At 37.9% G+C, this 14,311-nt stretch overlaps 1 protein-coding gene across 2 annotated transcripts in view; it reads right to left on the bottom strand.

Annotated features, from left to right (window-relative positions):
• Window positions 1-177: 177 nt before the first annotated feature.
• Window positions 178-14,311, bottom strand: part of cd2ap (CD2-associated protein) — a 43,695-nt gene continuing 29,561 nt past the window's right edge. The window contains exons 13-19 of one of the 2 annotated variants that reach the window (XM_029496458.1): window positions 11,244-11,394; window positions 10,897-11,006; window positions 8,404-8,522; window positions 8,059-8,142; window positions 5,813-6,027; window positions 5,207-5,270; window positions 178-2,943 (exon numbers count right to left, since the gene is read on the bottom strand). In XM_029496458.1, coding sequence (XP_029352318.1) covers window positions 2,902-2,943; window positions 5,207-5,270; window positions 5,813-6,027; window positions 8,059-8,142; window positions 8,404-8,522; window positions 10,897-11,006; window positions 11,244-11,394 — 785 coding nt within the window. In that variant the 3' untranslated portion in view covers window positions 178-2,901. The remainder of the gene's footprint in view (window positions 2,944-5,206; window positions 5,271-5,812; window positions 6,028-8,058; window positions 8,143-8,403; window positions 8,523-10,896; window positions 11,007-11,243; window positions 11,395-14,311) is intronic. The other variant, XM_029496459.1, reaches the window with a different exon arrangement.

Below are 14,311 nucleotides of genomic sequence, written 5' to 3'. Positions count from 1 at the left end.
AGATTTGAGATACTTTCCCTGCATATTTGCTTTGTTTATTCTGGTCAAATAAATAAAGGAATATTTTGTTCAGCCAGGGGGGAATATAGCAATGTGAAGATGTCAAATTAGTGTAGCAAGATGCAGTTGGGAGGCATGATGGCCCTTGTGTTTAAAAGAAAAAAAGAATATAGTATGTGACAGTAAATAGAGATGATATTTATTAATTTTTGGAAAGAATCTCAGCTCATGCAAGGATACCACTCTTGTAAACAAAATCACTTGAAAATATGTTATAGATGTGCACAGATTTTAGTTCTCTTGGTGTCAAGCTCTGGAATGTACAATACATGGAAGAAGCTGCAGTACAGATATTACATGAAGAGCTGTCACCCAAACCCCATGGTGCCTACTTCCCACTCTGGAATTATTTCATTGCCTAGCCATATTGTGAAAGAGTCCTTTTTTCCCCCCCTACATCAGGCATAAATCAAATTGCATATTGATTGCCCTGCTCACTTAGGTCAGATATACAGTACCAAGTTGGTCAAAGCACTTGGAAGTCCCGAATGGAGAATCATGGATGCACTCGAATATTTCCAAACATACACCAGCAGAAGCATACATACACGTACATCAGACACATGGAATCAAGCCTGAGGATGTTTAAAACACTTATTTAAGACATTTTGTGAGATTTCTTTAAAGTTTAAAAAAAAAAAAAAAAACACAAACAAGAAAACTCAAGAACCCAGTAGTAGATATTGACTTGGGAATGAAATCTGCTAATATGACCAATACTAAAATATCCCCCTAACCCATACAGATGCTTGAGGGACTAACACTGGAGATCAGCACAGAACTACACACTGTACACTTTGAGCTCAGGGCTGCAGGTCCCGCAGACCTCACTGAGAGTAACTCACATCCTCACACTGCATTACTTTGTCTTGAACCATACCTGACGGTGCTGCAGCCTTGAACTTTGGCAACAAAGGTAAAAATGTAGATATGTGCTGAGAGAGCAGCAATGTGCAGTGTTTATTGTCCGTTGATGACTTTTATCTTTAAAGCCTCTGCTGATAAAATGCTAACATTCTCCAAAAACATATTTTGTAACAGAGTGACCAAAGGAATGACTGGTTTTTTTTTAGCTATAATCTCCAATGTCTGAATAAATTTTTGTCAGAATTGCTTCAAGAGAGGAAAATTATTCCTCTCATTTTGATCAAAATTAAAAGAAATAACATAGCTGCTGCTGCTAAACTTCAGGGTGTGTGACATCATCAACGGTGGGCGCTGTTACCCACCGGCCTGTGGTCAGTCAAACACCAAGAAGACGTCAAATTAGGACACATGAACTGATGATGTTTATCATTTGTAGCAAATTTGAAGATATTTGACCTGATGATTCAAACTGGTCCTTTGGGGAGAATGATATCAGTGCCAAAATTTGTGGCAAGTCGTCCCATAACTATCAACACATTTCAATGTGGAACGCAGGAGTGAACTGACCAATCAAATGATAGTGACTGGTGTCTAACACTTTGATGACAGCATAGCTAAAATATACATCTTGGCAGGCACATTCCTTGGACCAATATGCAACTGAGTACTTTTAAGAGTCATTTGACGATATATTTAATCACAAAAAAATTTTACACAAAAGGTCTTTCACCAGTCACTCCTCCAGATAGACTAAGCATATTTCACGATCTACTTTGTGCTTCCAGTTATCTCAACTTGTGTACTTGGAATGTGGGAACAGACATATGGACATAAGGAGAAAGATGTAGATGAGTGGTGTTCAGGCTCATGCAGAGTACTTAACAGATCAGAGAGGCTGCTCTCTGATAATATGATTTAATGCTGAATTCAAGGTAGGAAGAGATGAGCGATGAGGGAAGAGGTAGAGTGGACCATGACAGAAATTAGAGGAATGATGGAGACTAAAAAAAGAAATGATTTTAATGAGGCGGCCAACTTTGCTGCAACTACTGCTTCCTTTCTCTTCAGTTTATTTATTTATTTGCACATGGAGGCTGTCTGCATCAGCTGCAGAGATTCTGGCTAAGGATCTGACAACAGTTTGACAAAAATAGAAGAGACCAGCATAGATGAGGCCATCTATATAGCATTTGACTAGATTGTGTCAGTAGACTTAAAAAATATAGCTATGCAATATCATGCTGCAGATTTTCCCCTTTGCAAACACTGGATAGAGTTTTTTTATTTATTTTTTTTTTTTTTAAATCAGGCACAGTAGTGTTACCCTGGATAGGAATGCTAGAAAACATATAAAAGAAAAGAAAACAGAAAACAGCGCTCTCTCTCCAGCCATGGAGTGGAGCTCTGCTGAGAGGCGCCACATAAGACTAAATCATTGTGAGGATCCAATATCATCAACAGAAATCCAATATTTTCTTTAAAATTGACTATTTGTGCATTATTAAAAAAATAATTGAGAAAGAAAATTTGGCGAGGAAAATGGGCACCCCCTGCTTTATACAAAGTCAGTAGTACTGAGAGTGAACCTCCTCCCTAAGGAACTAAAGGAACACCAGAGTGAAGGGAGAGTATAGTGGCAGAGATGCGAGTTCAGCACAGTAGTCTGAAGTAAGGCCTCAGTTTTCTTGTGTTGGCAAAATAAAAAAAGAGAAACATATACATCTGTAACTTAATTACATCTAGCTTGAAAAAAAAATTATATGTGCAAAGTGTAAATCTTACAAATGTGGCGAGGTTTTTTTTTTGTTTTGTTTTGTTTTGTTTTTTTTAAATAGATCACTGAAAGAGGATTGTGATCGAGGTGGTTCTTCTGATTCCCACCCTCTCTCCAGCCATTCTTCTGCTCTCCTGCTCTCTGTTTGGTCAACAGGCCAGCAGCTGACATTGAGGCTTGCAGTGACTGAGGCTCCAGCTTCACGTAGACTGGATGGTCCTCTTTAGCTTTTCGATTTCCATCTGTTAAGACGCACAAACACAGAAACAAAAGCTCAAACTGGGAAACTAGACAAACACACACGTAGTAGTTCGAAGTGCTGGCACTGTCATAGGGAGCTGAGCTCATGACTCCAGAAACATCATCCCTGCAGGAGAAGAACAGCGGTAGAAGGACCCTGCTGTGGAAGGGATTTTTTTTTGTGGTACGGATTAAGAGAACTGGAATGACAATGAAGACCCATGCTGGTAAACGTGAGCTGAACAGCAAATGTTTGACAAAGTGTGTTCATAATTATTCTCCGTATTCAACAAGTTATGTACACAACCTTGAAAGACTCTAATGGACTGCTTTAAGTTAATCCTGCTGGGTATTAATACATCTTTGGTCTTTTTTCTCTGACTTTGATCAAGAATGGTCTCTGTAACTGGAGTACAACGCACAAAGTCACTGAATTCAGAATGTCAAATTGACAAAGAGAAGCTGAAGCATCTGCAGGAACTCAACAAACCAGACAGTTCAAACACACAACAGCTTGAACGCATCCTCTCCAAGTAGTTAAACTTGAAGACAAAGAAAAGAGAATCTTTGTGTCATACATTCAATCAGCATTTATTATCTTGATCAATCAAGTATAAAACTAGGCCCAAAAGTCTTATTCAGGATAAGGTACTAACTTTCCTTTTCCTTCATTATATGTCTACGTATTGGACAATCATAGTATTTCTTGTACGAGTCACGATTATAATAGGAAAAGCTATTTTTGCATTTCACTTCAACTAATATGAATATGCTCTACCAGCTGGGGCATCTCTGTAGAGCCACAAGCTTTGTAATCAATTCATTCAGCAAAAAGTTGCGGCTTTGGATATTGTCCACATTTTGATTTACTGTATAAACTGTAGCTCCATTTGATGGAACAAAGCAGTAAATAATTGTAGGCTACTAAAATGCAGCAGTGAGAAGCTATACAGCACATTTTCTGAACATCATCCATTCTATCGACATCTTGTTCTGTAACAGAATTAAGTTTTCAATCGTAAACACTAACTGTGAATAAGGCCCCAGGTACTGTTAAGACCCTATGTGTAACCATTACTTTGATTACGGCGTCTTTATGCAACACGTATAAGCCCTGTACAGTGGTCCAACCACTTCCTCCCCCTCCATCTGTCCCTAATGACACACTGAGGCTGAGTGATTCCTTGCACATTCTCAGATATTAATGCAACTTCACCCAGCAACCAAAAAACGAGGAAAAGACTGGGGCTCTCTGCAGGAGGTTCCTCTCTTCCTGTGATATGATTTGTATTGAGGGGCCATGCTGAGCAAGGCTTGGCTGATCCACAGGAAAAATCTAATGATCACACTCCAGGTCACGTCAGAGTATGAGGAGGCAGCTCACTGTGACGAGGTAGTCTCCAGAGACTGCTGAGTCAAGCAGCCCACACCGGACTAGTAAAGTGCTGCCAAGTTAAACTGCTTCCGAATACTGGCTGTGGTCTTCTCTCAATGGAAATACGATTGTTGATTAAAAATTTATTTTACTACAGTAACATTATTTTTTAATAGTTGTTAAAAAAAACAATACTTGTTAGAGACATATGTTAACGAATAAAAATGTTTCAATATGTTCTTTTCTTCAGGTCTTTTTAACAAGCCCTTATTTTTCGTGTGACACTTATTACTGTCTGTAAACTCATGAACAAAGTTAGTTAAGATTTGGATCAGGCTGACCTTTTGACTGCAGCATTGCTGCTTTACTTCTACGTGTTTATGCATTGATTCTCATCCACCATCTTTGCTAGTAGGAGTTTAGAGTCATGTCTCTACATTGGACAATCCATTTGGCTCCAGAGAATTATGTCACAGCCAATCAGTGTCTCATCACTTCTTAGAAGTTGGTCTGAGTTTATAGCAGTAACAGAATAAAGACCGAGAGACATGGACAGTTAAATATTTAGAGGGTGGTGTATCTCTCTTCTCACTCTGCCTGTTTGAAACAAGTGAAAACATGCCTGACTTCAAACATGGCTGGGCAGCATGCCTTACAATTTAAATCTGAGAAACCATAAAATGACTTTCATCAAACTCTCTTTAGCCTTTTACTCCTGTTACAAGTTACTACTTAATGTAATGTCATGCACTGAATCAATCCCGCACATGCAAATTAATGTGCTTGTTTAGGTCTTGTGTGTGTGAAAAATTGCTCATTATTTAGCTTAACCAATGAGAGTAAAGCTTATTGAAAGTCCAGTGTGTGTTGGGAGTGTGGATCAATGTTACCTGCAGGGCCACGCGCTTTAGCCTCTCATCATCCAGTTCTCGCCGCAGCTCTGTTATCTCTTTCCTTTAAAAAAAGATGAACACACACACATACTCATTGGCAAATGTACACTCTTGCAGCACCACTGAAACATTTAAACAAACAATCCATCATGCTGTGATAAAGCTCAACAAAAGATATGTCGGTGCAGGCTGAAGTGACAGAATCACTTTACTTAATGCTCGCTTAATGCTGGCCGATAATAAAGATAGAAGCTTATATATAGTACATTAAGGTATAATGTAAATAAATTTCACTTTGCCATGGAAAATGGAGAAATACTGGTTATGGGGGAAAAAAAAGCTTTAGGCGATATGAATGGTTGACAGAGTTTAGAGTGACTGGATGTATTTCGATGCATAGGAGATAATCTCAAAACAAGCTCATGATTCATGTCACACCTCATACTGTGGCATATTAGTGCCAAACATGTCAAACTAAATGTCAAGTATTTACTTCATGCGGCAACTAAAAAAAGAACATTTCCCCAAGCAGTAGAAACGTTTGCGTGATATGCTTTGATTTCAACTTCAAACCCTGTTGCCATGCACATTGGACTTCATTACATTTGCTGGGCCTTGAGCAGCTCCACAGACATAAGCAGCTCTTTCATCTGGCCCCTCAGCTCTTCTAGCTGGGAACCCTGTTCCTCGGGTTCGAGCCGGACTTTGCTGTTGTGAGATAGGCTGTTGGAGCTTGGCGCCACCACAGGGATCGGCTTGGAATCGGTGCTAGTCGGGCAGGGCCTTTGGAGAGATGGCGATGAGGTGTTTGTGGAAGGCTGTGGATATATATATATATAAATATAAAAAAAAATAATAATAATAATAAAAAAAAAAGAAGAAGAAGAAAACGAGAGTAAGATGGAGGTAAACAGAGATTTAGATGGATCAACAACATTCTTTCAAAACATAATCACTTATTTGATTCACAGATCTGACAATAGATGCAAATCGTTCATACTTAAATACTTGTAACATTTTGAGAGACAAACCCTTCATCTTGCTCTTCTACTATAGGTGCAATAACTATTACAATTTCACTATTGTTTCCCAGTAGGAGTGTTCAACATTCAGGTCCATTATTGTATTTGTGACACACATCAACTTGCCAATTTATCAAAAGACAAGAGAAGGATGACTCATCGGACAATGTCACAACAGACCAGTATCCATGCTCCTGGCATTCTCTCAAGTATATCAAGTGTGTGACCTCTCAAGTATGCTATTGTCTTCGTAATGGAAGTGTTTTTGCACATATCTCTACTTCATCCTTCTCTTTGTAGATAATGAAGACAGCTGATTTAATGATGATACTCTCCATTATGTTAGGATGTTTTAGCTCAGAGAATCTGAGCTCTCTCTCATGTTCTTTTGTTGAAACACAGTTCTTTTTATTTAGATGGCATGTTTGTCCTGTTTTTCATGTTCTTTGATTTGGTTGTGACAAAGGGCCACATGGAAGGAGCTGTTTCCATTCTTATAGTTCAGTGTTCAGCAGCTGCAGTGTCTCTCTTTCACTGGTGATTGTTGGAGAAGCAAATGTCTCAGGTGTCATGATTTCATTTTGAAACAATAAGAGGGCAAGGACATGGAGATACATAGTTCATATCCTGAAATTTCACTTTTGCGGGACTGAGTTGTTGTGTTATGGGATCTCCAAGCCTGGCTTTAGTCTGATTTCTCTGTCCCTGTGCCCCTGTGTATATGGGTTTCCTTTTCACAACAGGGTAACCTTATGCTTTCTGTCTCCTTAGCTGAACAGCCAGGGTGAATTAATCTTAGTAAACCATGACCAATGCACTCTAGATAACATCTAAGGCAATTAATGAAATTCTGGAGGACTGACACGGACAGGGGACCACCACCTGCCATTCAGTCCATTTTCCCCACCACAGCCAATTAACTCACTTGTGCATTTGTGTTTGAAGCTGGGGAAAAAATAAAAACCTCCCTGCTTTTTTTTTATGTTATTTTCATCGCTCTTATAGTGCTGCGTTTTCTTACTCTTTTCAATTAAACAGCAGAATCACAGAGTGGGAGGAGGGCCGTATTAACTCTGCATCACTTCATGCTTTAGAAGATGAATGGTGTAATAAAAAAGGAAGGAAGTGTTTCTTGGATGTGAAAATAATGTCACACATCTAAGTGGTGAACATGTGCCTGTCCTATAGCTGGGATCACCCCATAGGTTTAAAGAGCTGTGTTAAATATCACAGTACAAGTGATAATATTGATTTTTGTGAAATAAATAAGCTGATGTATGTGTATGTAAATGTATTTTTTGTTCTTGTAATAATTTTTTGTCCTTCTCCTTCCCATTCTAATCTATTATTTATCTTTACAGCTTTATTTCATAAATTTTTTTAAATACAGTTTTTTGTCTTTGCTTCTCAGCCAGGTCCAAAACTGTGACATCATGTATAAAATCAAATCCAATAATTATTGAAACATTTACATTGAAACCTAATAATAATCCAAAAATCTGTATTATATAAAGCATTTCAGAGCACAGGAAGTGAATATAGATTCACTATATAGTCTCTATAGATTTTTTGCTGTCATTTTTGTGGTCAAGTATAATGTACATCCTGTGGCACCATTTTTGTTGGTGTTGGTTTTGTCCACATGTGTTAGCAAGTCTTTCAAATTCTACTCTAACAATTTCATTTATTCAGGTCCAAAGGCTCCAAACTCCCCTTAACCAGAGCACCATGAAAACTGTAGTTTAGTATTCAATGAGTCAAAGGACAAACTTATTGTGTAAGGCTTCACGTCAACTCTTCACTGCTCGCTCATGTGCTTTAACCTACCTTTTTGGTGTCTGTTAGCTTTGGTTTGGCTGCATCTTCTTCAATGACCTTGAAGGATTTTTCCACACTCACTTCCTTGTTGGGCTGCAAATGAAGACTTATGTTTACTGTTTGTTTAGTTTGATTTTCAGTTAACAACTTATTCACTGTCTAAACTTTAGAGAAAAAAAAAATAAATAAAAAAATAAATAAATAAAGCAATAAAAATAAAAAAAATAAAATAAAAAACAAAAAAACGCCATATTTTGCGCAGTGCATGCGACTAAGATACTTGACTCCCCTGAACAGGGGCCCTGTGTTGAATGTGGCTTTTAATCTGTGTGCAACTTCAAATTGAAAGCTCACCGAATGTCCTCCACCAAACTGGGCAGGCAGCCTCCTGCCAGGCATCTTTGGTCTGTTTGCAGTAGGGTGAGAGAGCTTCTCCATGGTAGATGACAAATCATCAAAACTCATCAGATCTGCTGAGGACAGAAGACAAAAGGTGATAACAGAGAAAGACATGAGAATGAAAAAAAAAAACAAAAACAAGATGCGCTTCCTTTGCGGCACATTTCAGCCATAACTAAGGGACCAATCCATGGCTGAACTAACCCGTTTAATTGCATTTTAATCTGATTGAATGAAGTGCTGGCAAACAGTTTGGGCTTAGGTGTAGTTGCTCCTAGTTGATGATAACAAGAACAAAATTACACATTTAATATGCTCATGTGCTCTCATGTGAAATGGTCCATCAGGCAGAACAAGGCTGTACTTAACATATTGCGATCAAGACATAATTTAAAAAAAGTAATAGGAAACTTATTTCTACATTTCATCAAAATCAGGCACACCAAGAAATAAATAATAAGTTAGATTTCACACTTCAGTGTAACCACAAACTGTGTTTCAGCCTTAATGGATTTAAAGGTGAGCACAGACACATATTTCTGTCTGTGTCTTAATGCTCTGCTAATGATGTGTTCTGAAATAATGTAAACTTCCTTAGACAGTATTCCTCCTCTGATGCATTAGCCAATGAAGGAAATAATCTTTGGCCTTATGTTTATGTGAGCTTGACACGAGCTTCCTCTTTGCCCCTATTTTTATTTATTTTTTATTTTTTTTGTTTACACTGAATGAGCACATTCTGATCTCATCATGTGATGTTGTTCATGCTCATTGGAAATAATCATAAGGCTTCAACTCTAGAGGTCTGCTTCAATAACAATGAATCTGCGTACCAATATTCCTATAAAGTAATAAAGTATCATGCATTGTCAGTAGTGCATGTGACTTTAGTTGGACTTATGCTGCAGCAGACCTCTGAAAAAAGGAAACCTTATTCACTTGCTGCAGCACCAGAGGAGTTTTAACAACATTTGAAAAACTCCCATTCATTGCTGAATGAAAACATTTCTGTTGAAATGCTATTGTTTGAAAAGGATTATGTATGGTAACCTGGCCATATATCCTGCTCGGACCCCCGAGCCATTCTCATATTTATAATGCACACAGGAAAAACCTGTCAGCTCTGTGTGACAGCACTTTGCACCTACACACTGGTAACCCACCACAGCTCCAAGGGGGCACCCAGGAAAGATTTTTCATGTTTTCCAGTAAAGTGTGTGACAGACAGGCTTGTGGTGAGCTTGAAGAGCTCTTCACCATCTCAACAAGGCATTTGTCATGAACATGGAGCTCTCCAGTGAAACAACCTCCTGTTGGCTCTATTAAATCCATATCAGGTATCTTTCTCTGGGACCTTTTTGCCTCCCCGTCTGTTACCATGTGCCCGTTTATGATTAAACCTTTCTACTCTCTGTACTCTTTAATGATGTCAGTTCATGTTCCTTTCTAAAGTTTCCTTCACACTTTCTATCTGCTTTGGTTTGATTGACCTAAACTGTCTGTTATTAGACGAGGTGATGTCAATCAAAACTCCGCGTCCTCCAGTGAGTTTTATTAAAGAAATTAAACCACAAATCAACTTTGTCCAAAGTCAGATTAAAAGTCAACTACAGCCAGGTTCATGTGAAGAGGTAAGTAATGTCAGAGTAATGTCCCTCTGTTACCATCTAGTTATACATCCTGTGACTGATGTCTGTATCTAACTCAGTTTTAGCTGTAATGAAGGTTTGCCGTTTTGATGGACTTTTTTTTAAGTCTGTCTGAAAATTAAACAGAGAACAGGAAATGTTTTCCCCCTGATTCTTTTATGGCAATAAACCTTGTCTTGAGGTTTATTCTTATGGTCTTATGAGAGATTCTGAAAAATACTGGTTAATATTATTCTTACACTTATTCTACATAAGTGAATGTTTTTTAATCAATACATTCACGAAAATAAGAGCAAATCTTTATTAATATGAAATAAGTTGAAAAATGCAGAATCAACTAAGTAAAAAAACAAAAAAACAAACAAAAAAAAACCCTCCACTTGTATCAGAATAATAAAGTTCAAAGTGTCATTAACTGCATCGAACAGAAAACAAGCTGAAAACATTTAGTCACAGCTTTTGATGCTAGTACCAGAAAAAGCCAGACTTTAACACTAATGTGCCGACAGCCTTTAGAATCAAACTGTGGTCTCCTTTCTGACGCTGATCAGACTTCGCTTGTATGTCAGCTGTTACTCAGGGATGCTTGTTATCAGCATCATTAAGGGAAGCAATTAATTGACAGCTTGTGGCCAAAAGACACAAACTGCAAACTGCTCCAGAGGTCAAGCTGAGAAGAAAACTCAATTAAAAATCAATTAATATACCTACCTGATTCCCGCTAACTGTTTACTGACATTTGTCAACTGCAGCTGAGAAGTGCAGGATTACAGTTTGTAACAGTCTGTACTGTACTAACCTGTCTCAGATGACTTCTCCCCCCAGTCTCCAGACAGTGTTTTGGGTTTGGTGGGCAATAATGGCTCAAAGTCAGACTTTGGTCGTGTGGAAGGCAACTCTCCATTGTGCCTGAAGATGAGAAGGAAAATTGAGAAGAAATAAGAAAAAACTAATATTTACTTTATCCACAAAAAAAAAAAAAAAAAAAAAAACAGGACATGACTGAACTCCTCTGATCTGTGCAGTGCCAATGTCACTGCCCTTTCTAAAAAACACTTATTTCTTCAAGGACAGAAAGTACTGGATATTTGTAGTTTAAAACGTCAATAGTGCTGAGATGGTTAAAGGGGACTATAACAGACTTACTTGAAGTTTGGCGAGGGCGCGAGAGGCTTTTCAGGCCTCTTTGGTGGAATGCTTCCCTGTCTGCCCTTCCCTGGAGGGGGAATCGGCTTCTTGGGTGGGACCACTGGCGCCGCAGGTTTGGATGGTTTGTGATCTGGCATTGGCTTGTCAACTAAAACAGAGAAAGTTAAGTTGAGAGAATGTGAAAAAGACAAAATGGCAGACAGAAGAGGAAGAAATTAAAAGGGAATCTTTTTATTCTCGGCAGTGCACTAGGACCGTGTCTCTTACAAACTGAACTTTAATTTCCTGCAATCAACTTCACTATAATATAAAGAAGTCACAAAGAGTTCATTTGTGCTCTGTTGTGCTGAGGTAAGATGATGTTAATTTTTAGTCAATAGCCCCATTACCTTGTTCACTTCATGATGGCATTTTGTTACAGATGGAGGAGATGAGCTGTAAAAACCTTCAGATAGCTCAAACCTTTCTCCAGAGCACTAACAACAGGTCAGTCAGCTAATTAGAGGAGAGGATGTAAGTCTCTCCACCCATTGGCTGAGTGAACAGACAAAAATATAGCAGATTTCAGATAAACATTAGGTTAGCAGGGATTTGAGGCATGGCCAAGGACAGTGATTGCTTTGCTGTGACATCATAAAGTTACAGAATCCTGACAGCCAGTTACAATGCTAAGTATCTGAATACAGGCTGACAGTCATCTCTGTTGACTGAGACCTTTGATACTTTTACACTATTAGCATGAAACCAAAACCCGATTTATAATCAAGGTACAACTGGACGTCTACCTTGAGACAGTTTTTAATGAAGATGACTAGTATTGTGGACAGTACATATGCCTATCATGCTGAAGGGTGGGATTCGATTCCCAGACTCGGTACCTGGCCAAAAGACGCCCACTAGTGGTACGCTTGTGCCAGTCCCAAACCCGGAGTAAATGGGAGGCTTGTGGCAGGAAGGGCATCCAATGTAAAACTTTAGCCAAACGAATCATCCAAGTTACATAAAGATGACCCCAAATAGAGAAGAAGCCAAAAGAAAAGGGAAGGAGAAAAAAAAACTTCATTTGTTAAGTACTGATTCTCTTTGAGGTTAGAAGTCTGGAAAGTCAGCAATCTATTTAAATTTAAAAAAGCTAATTTTAAAATGAATTTTCTACATGGTTACTTTCTTTTTATGGATTAAAGGATATTTAACTTAATGAGATACTTCTATAATTACAACAACATAACTAAAAGGTGTAAAACATAGTTTATCCGCCTGCATCTGTGAAAAAGCCTGTGCTTGAAAAAAAACGTGTTAAAGTGTATTATAAAAGTGTTATAATAGTTTCATAATGTAATTTTCAAGAAGTGCAGTATTTAGCTGTTTTTCCCATATCACAGCTGTAGTGTGAGGCATGTTCTCCTTTGTTTATCTGCTTGTCCCTTTACACTGAACTTAAGTGAGCCTCATGGGACTCTCAGACCTCACATCCCTGAAAACCTGGTGGGAAACGAGTGGATGACAGAAAAGAGAAAATGAAGGCTGATGTAACAAATTAGAAATCACCACCAGAGGGATGAACAATCAAAAGTTAATATAAAGAGAGAAAGCACCGATGTGATGATAACAATGACAAATAAAAAAAGGAGGGAAGCAGTAGAGAGCGAGTGAGCATATGCATTTGCGATTTATGTCTAACACTTGAGTGTGTCAGAAAAGATTAAAGCAGTCATGTGAAAAACAAATCTAAATGCCACAACATTAAACTCTGCAGGCGCTGCGGTGGAGAGGAGAATTTCTGCTTTATTTACTGTATGCCAGGAAAACAGCTACGCAATTTTGTAAAGTGACAGAGCTACAAAACCAAGGAGAATGCTGATTGTGCATTCTCCTTGGTTTCTTCACCTTATTTTAGAAGTCATTATATTTCACTAAAAGGTGCCATTTTCTTTCAGTTTGATTGAAATTATTTGCCACTGTGGCTCGAGATTGCCTTGAAATACTGATTCTTTTTCATGACATCACCCAGTATATAAACAAATCTAATCTGAGGAAATTATCTAAATGAATGTTGATCTTGCTCACTTGGAAGTGTATCAAATTAGATATTTGTATGATGCTCTTGCTCTAAATGCTGCATGTTTTTTATGTTGAGTCTTCGTGTGGACTCATTTAACATGGAGAGAGAAGCTCTTCTGTAATGACACATGGACATTGGCCTGCGCTGCAAGTTGAAAATAACATTGCATTTAAAATATAAATAAATCAAGATTTCCGGTTTTCACTTGCACTGAGCTTTGGAAGCTGCTGGACTAAACCAACATACCATTATATGCCATTATATGAGACTGTGATATACAGCCAATGTAGTCCAATGGTCTGAGACCAAGTCATCTATACACAATTACTCTGTGATATGAAAAATAACAATAATAATAATAATCACTGAACTGTTAGGAGCCATGACAGAATATGATCAGGGAAAGTATCCTCACTGTACTTTCTTTGTTTTGACAGTTAACATATCTTTGTAGAATCTTCATTTATTGTTTTCACCATTCAGCATGTCATTGAATTTTTCTCCATCAACATTGTACACGATGTATGTAATCGTTTACTATGTCTAAAAGTGTATGCATAAGTGTTGGTAATCTTTCTGACCATGGACTGTACGACATGCATTGTTATTGTTTGCTGTTCTGTCTGGACAAATTATTATTATTGTTTGTTATTATGTCTAGACATATGCATTCAATTATTAAAAGGACCTCCGAATTTAACGTCACTAAATAATGAACTGACTGACTGTCTGTATATAAATAAGTGCATTTATACATGTCTATATGTATCTAATTCTTTTAATTAATTAATTGTTTTGCTTTTGTTCATGTTTGAGTATTTTAAACACTTTGTTAAATTTCCTTGGATGTCTTGACTCAGCCTTACTGAGTCTCTGTTTGAATGCATGTCAGAACCATGGAATGAAACCAAGAATGATGTTCTTCCATCCCTCTGCTGTGGCTCCCAGTAGCTTTGGAAAATAAATAATTCACATATTTTTATTTTTATTTATTATATTTTAG

The sequence above is a fragment of the Echeneis naucrates genome, chromosome 24, assembly GCF_900963305.1.
Source record: "Echeneis naucrates chromosome 24, fEcheNa1.1, whole genome shotgun sequence".
NCBI lineage: Eukaryota > Metazoa > Chordata > Actinopteri > Carangiformes > Echeneidae > Echeneis > Echeneis naucrates.
Note: the sequence above shows the minus strand (reverse complement) of the source record. Positions and strands in the feature narration are given on the sequence as shown.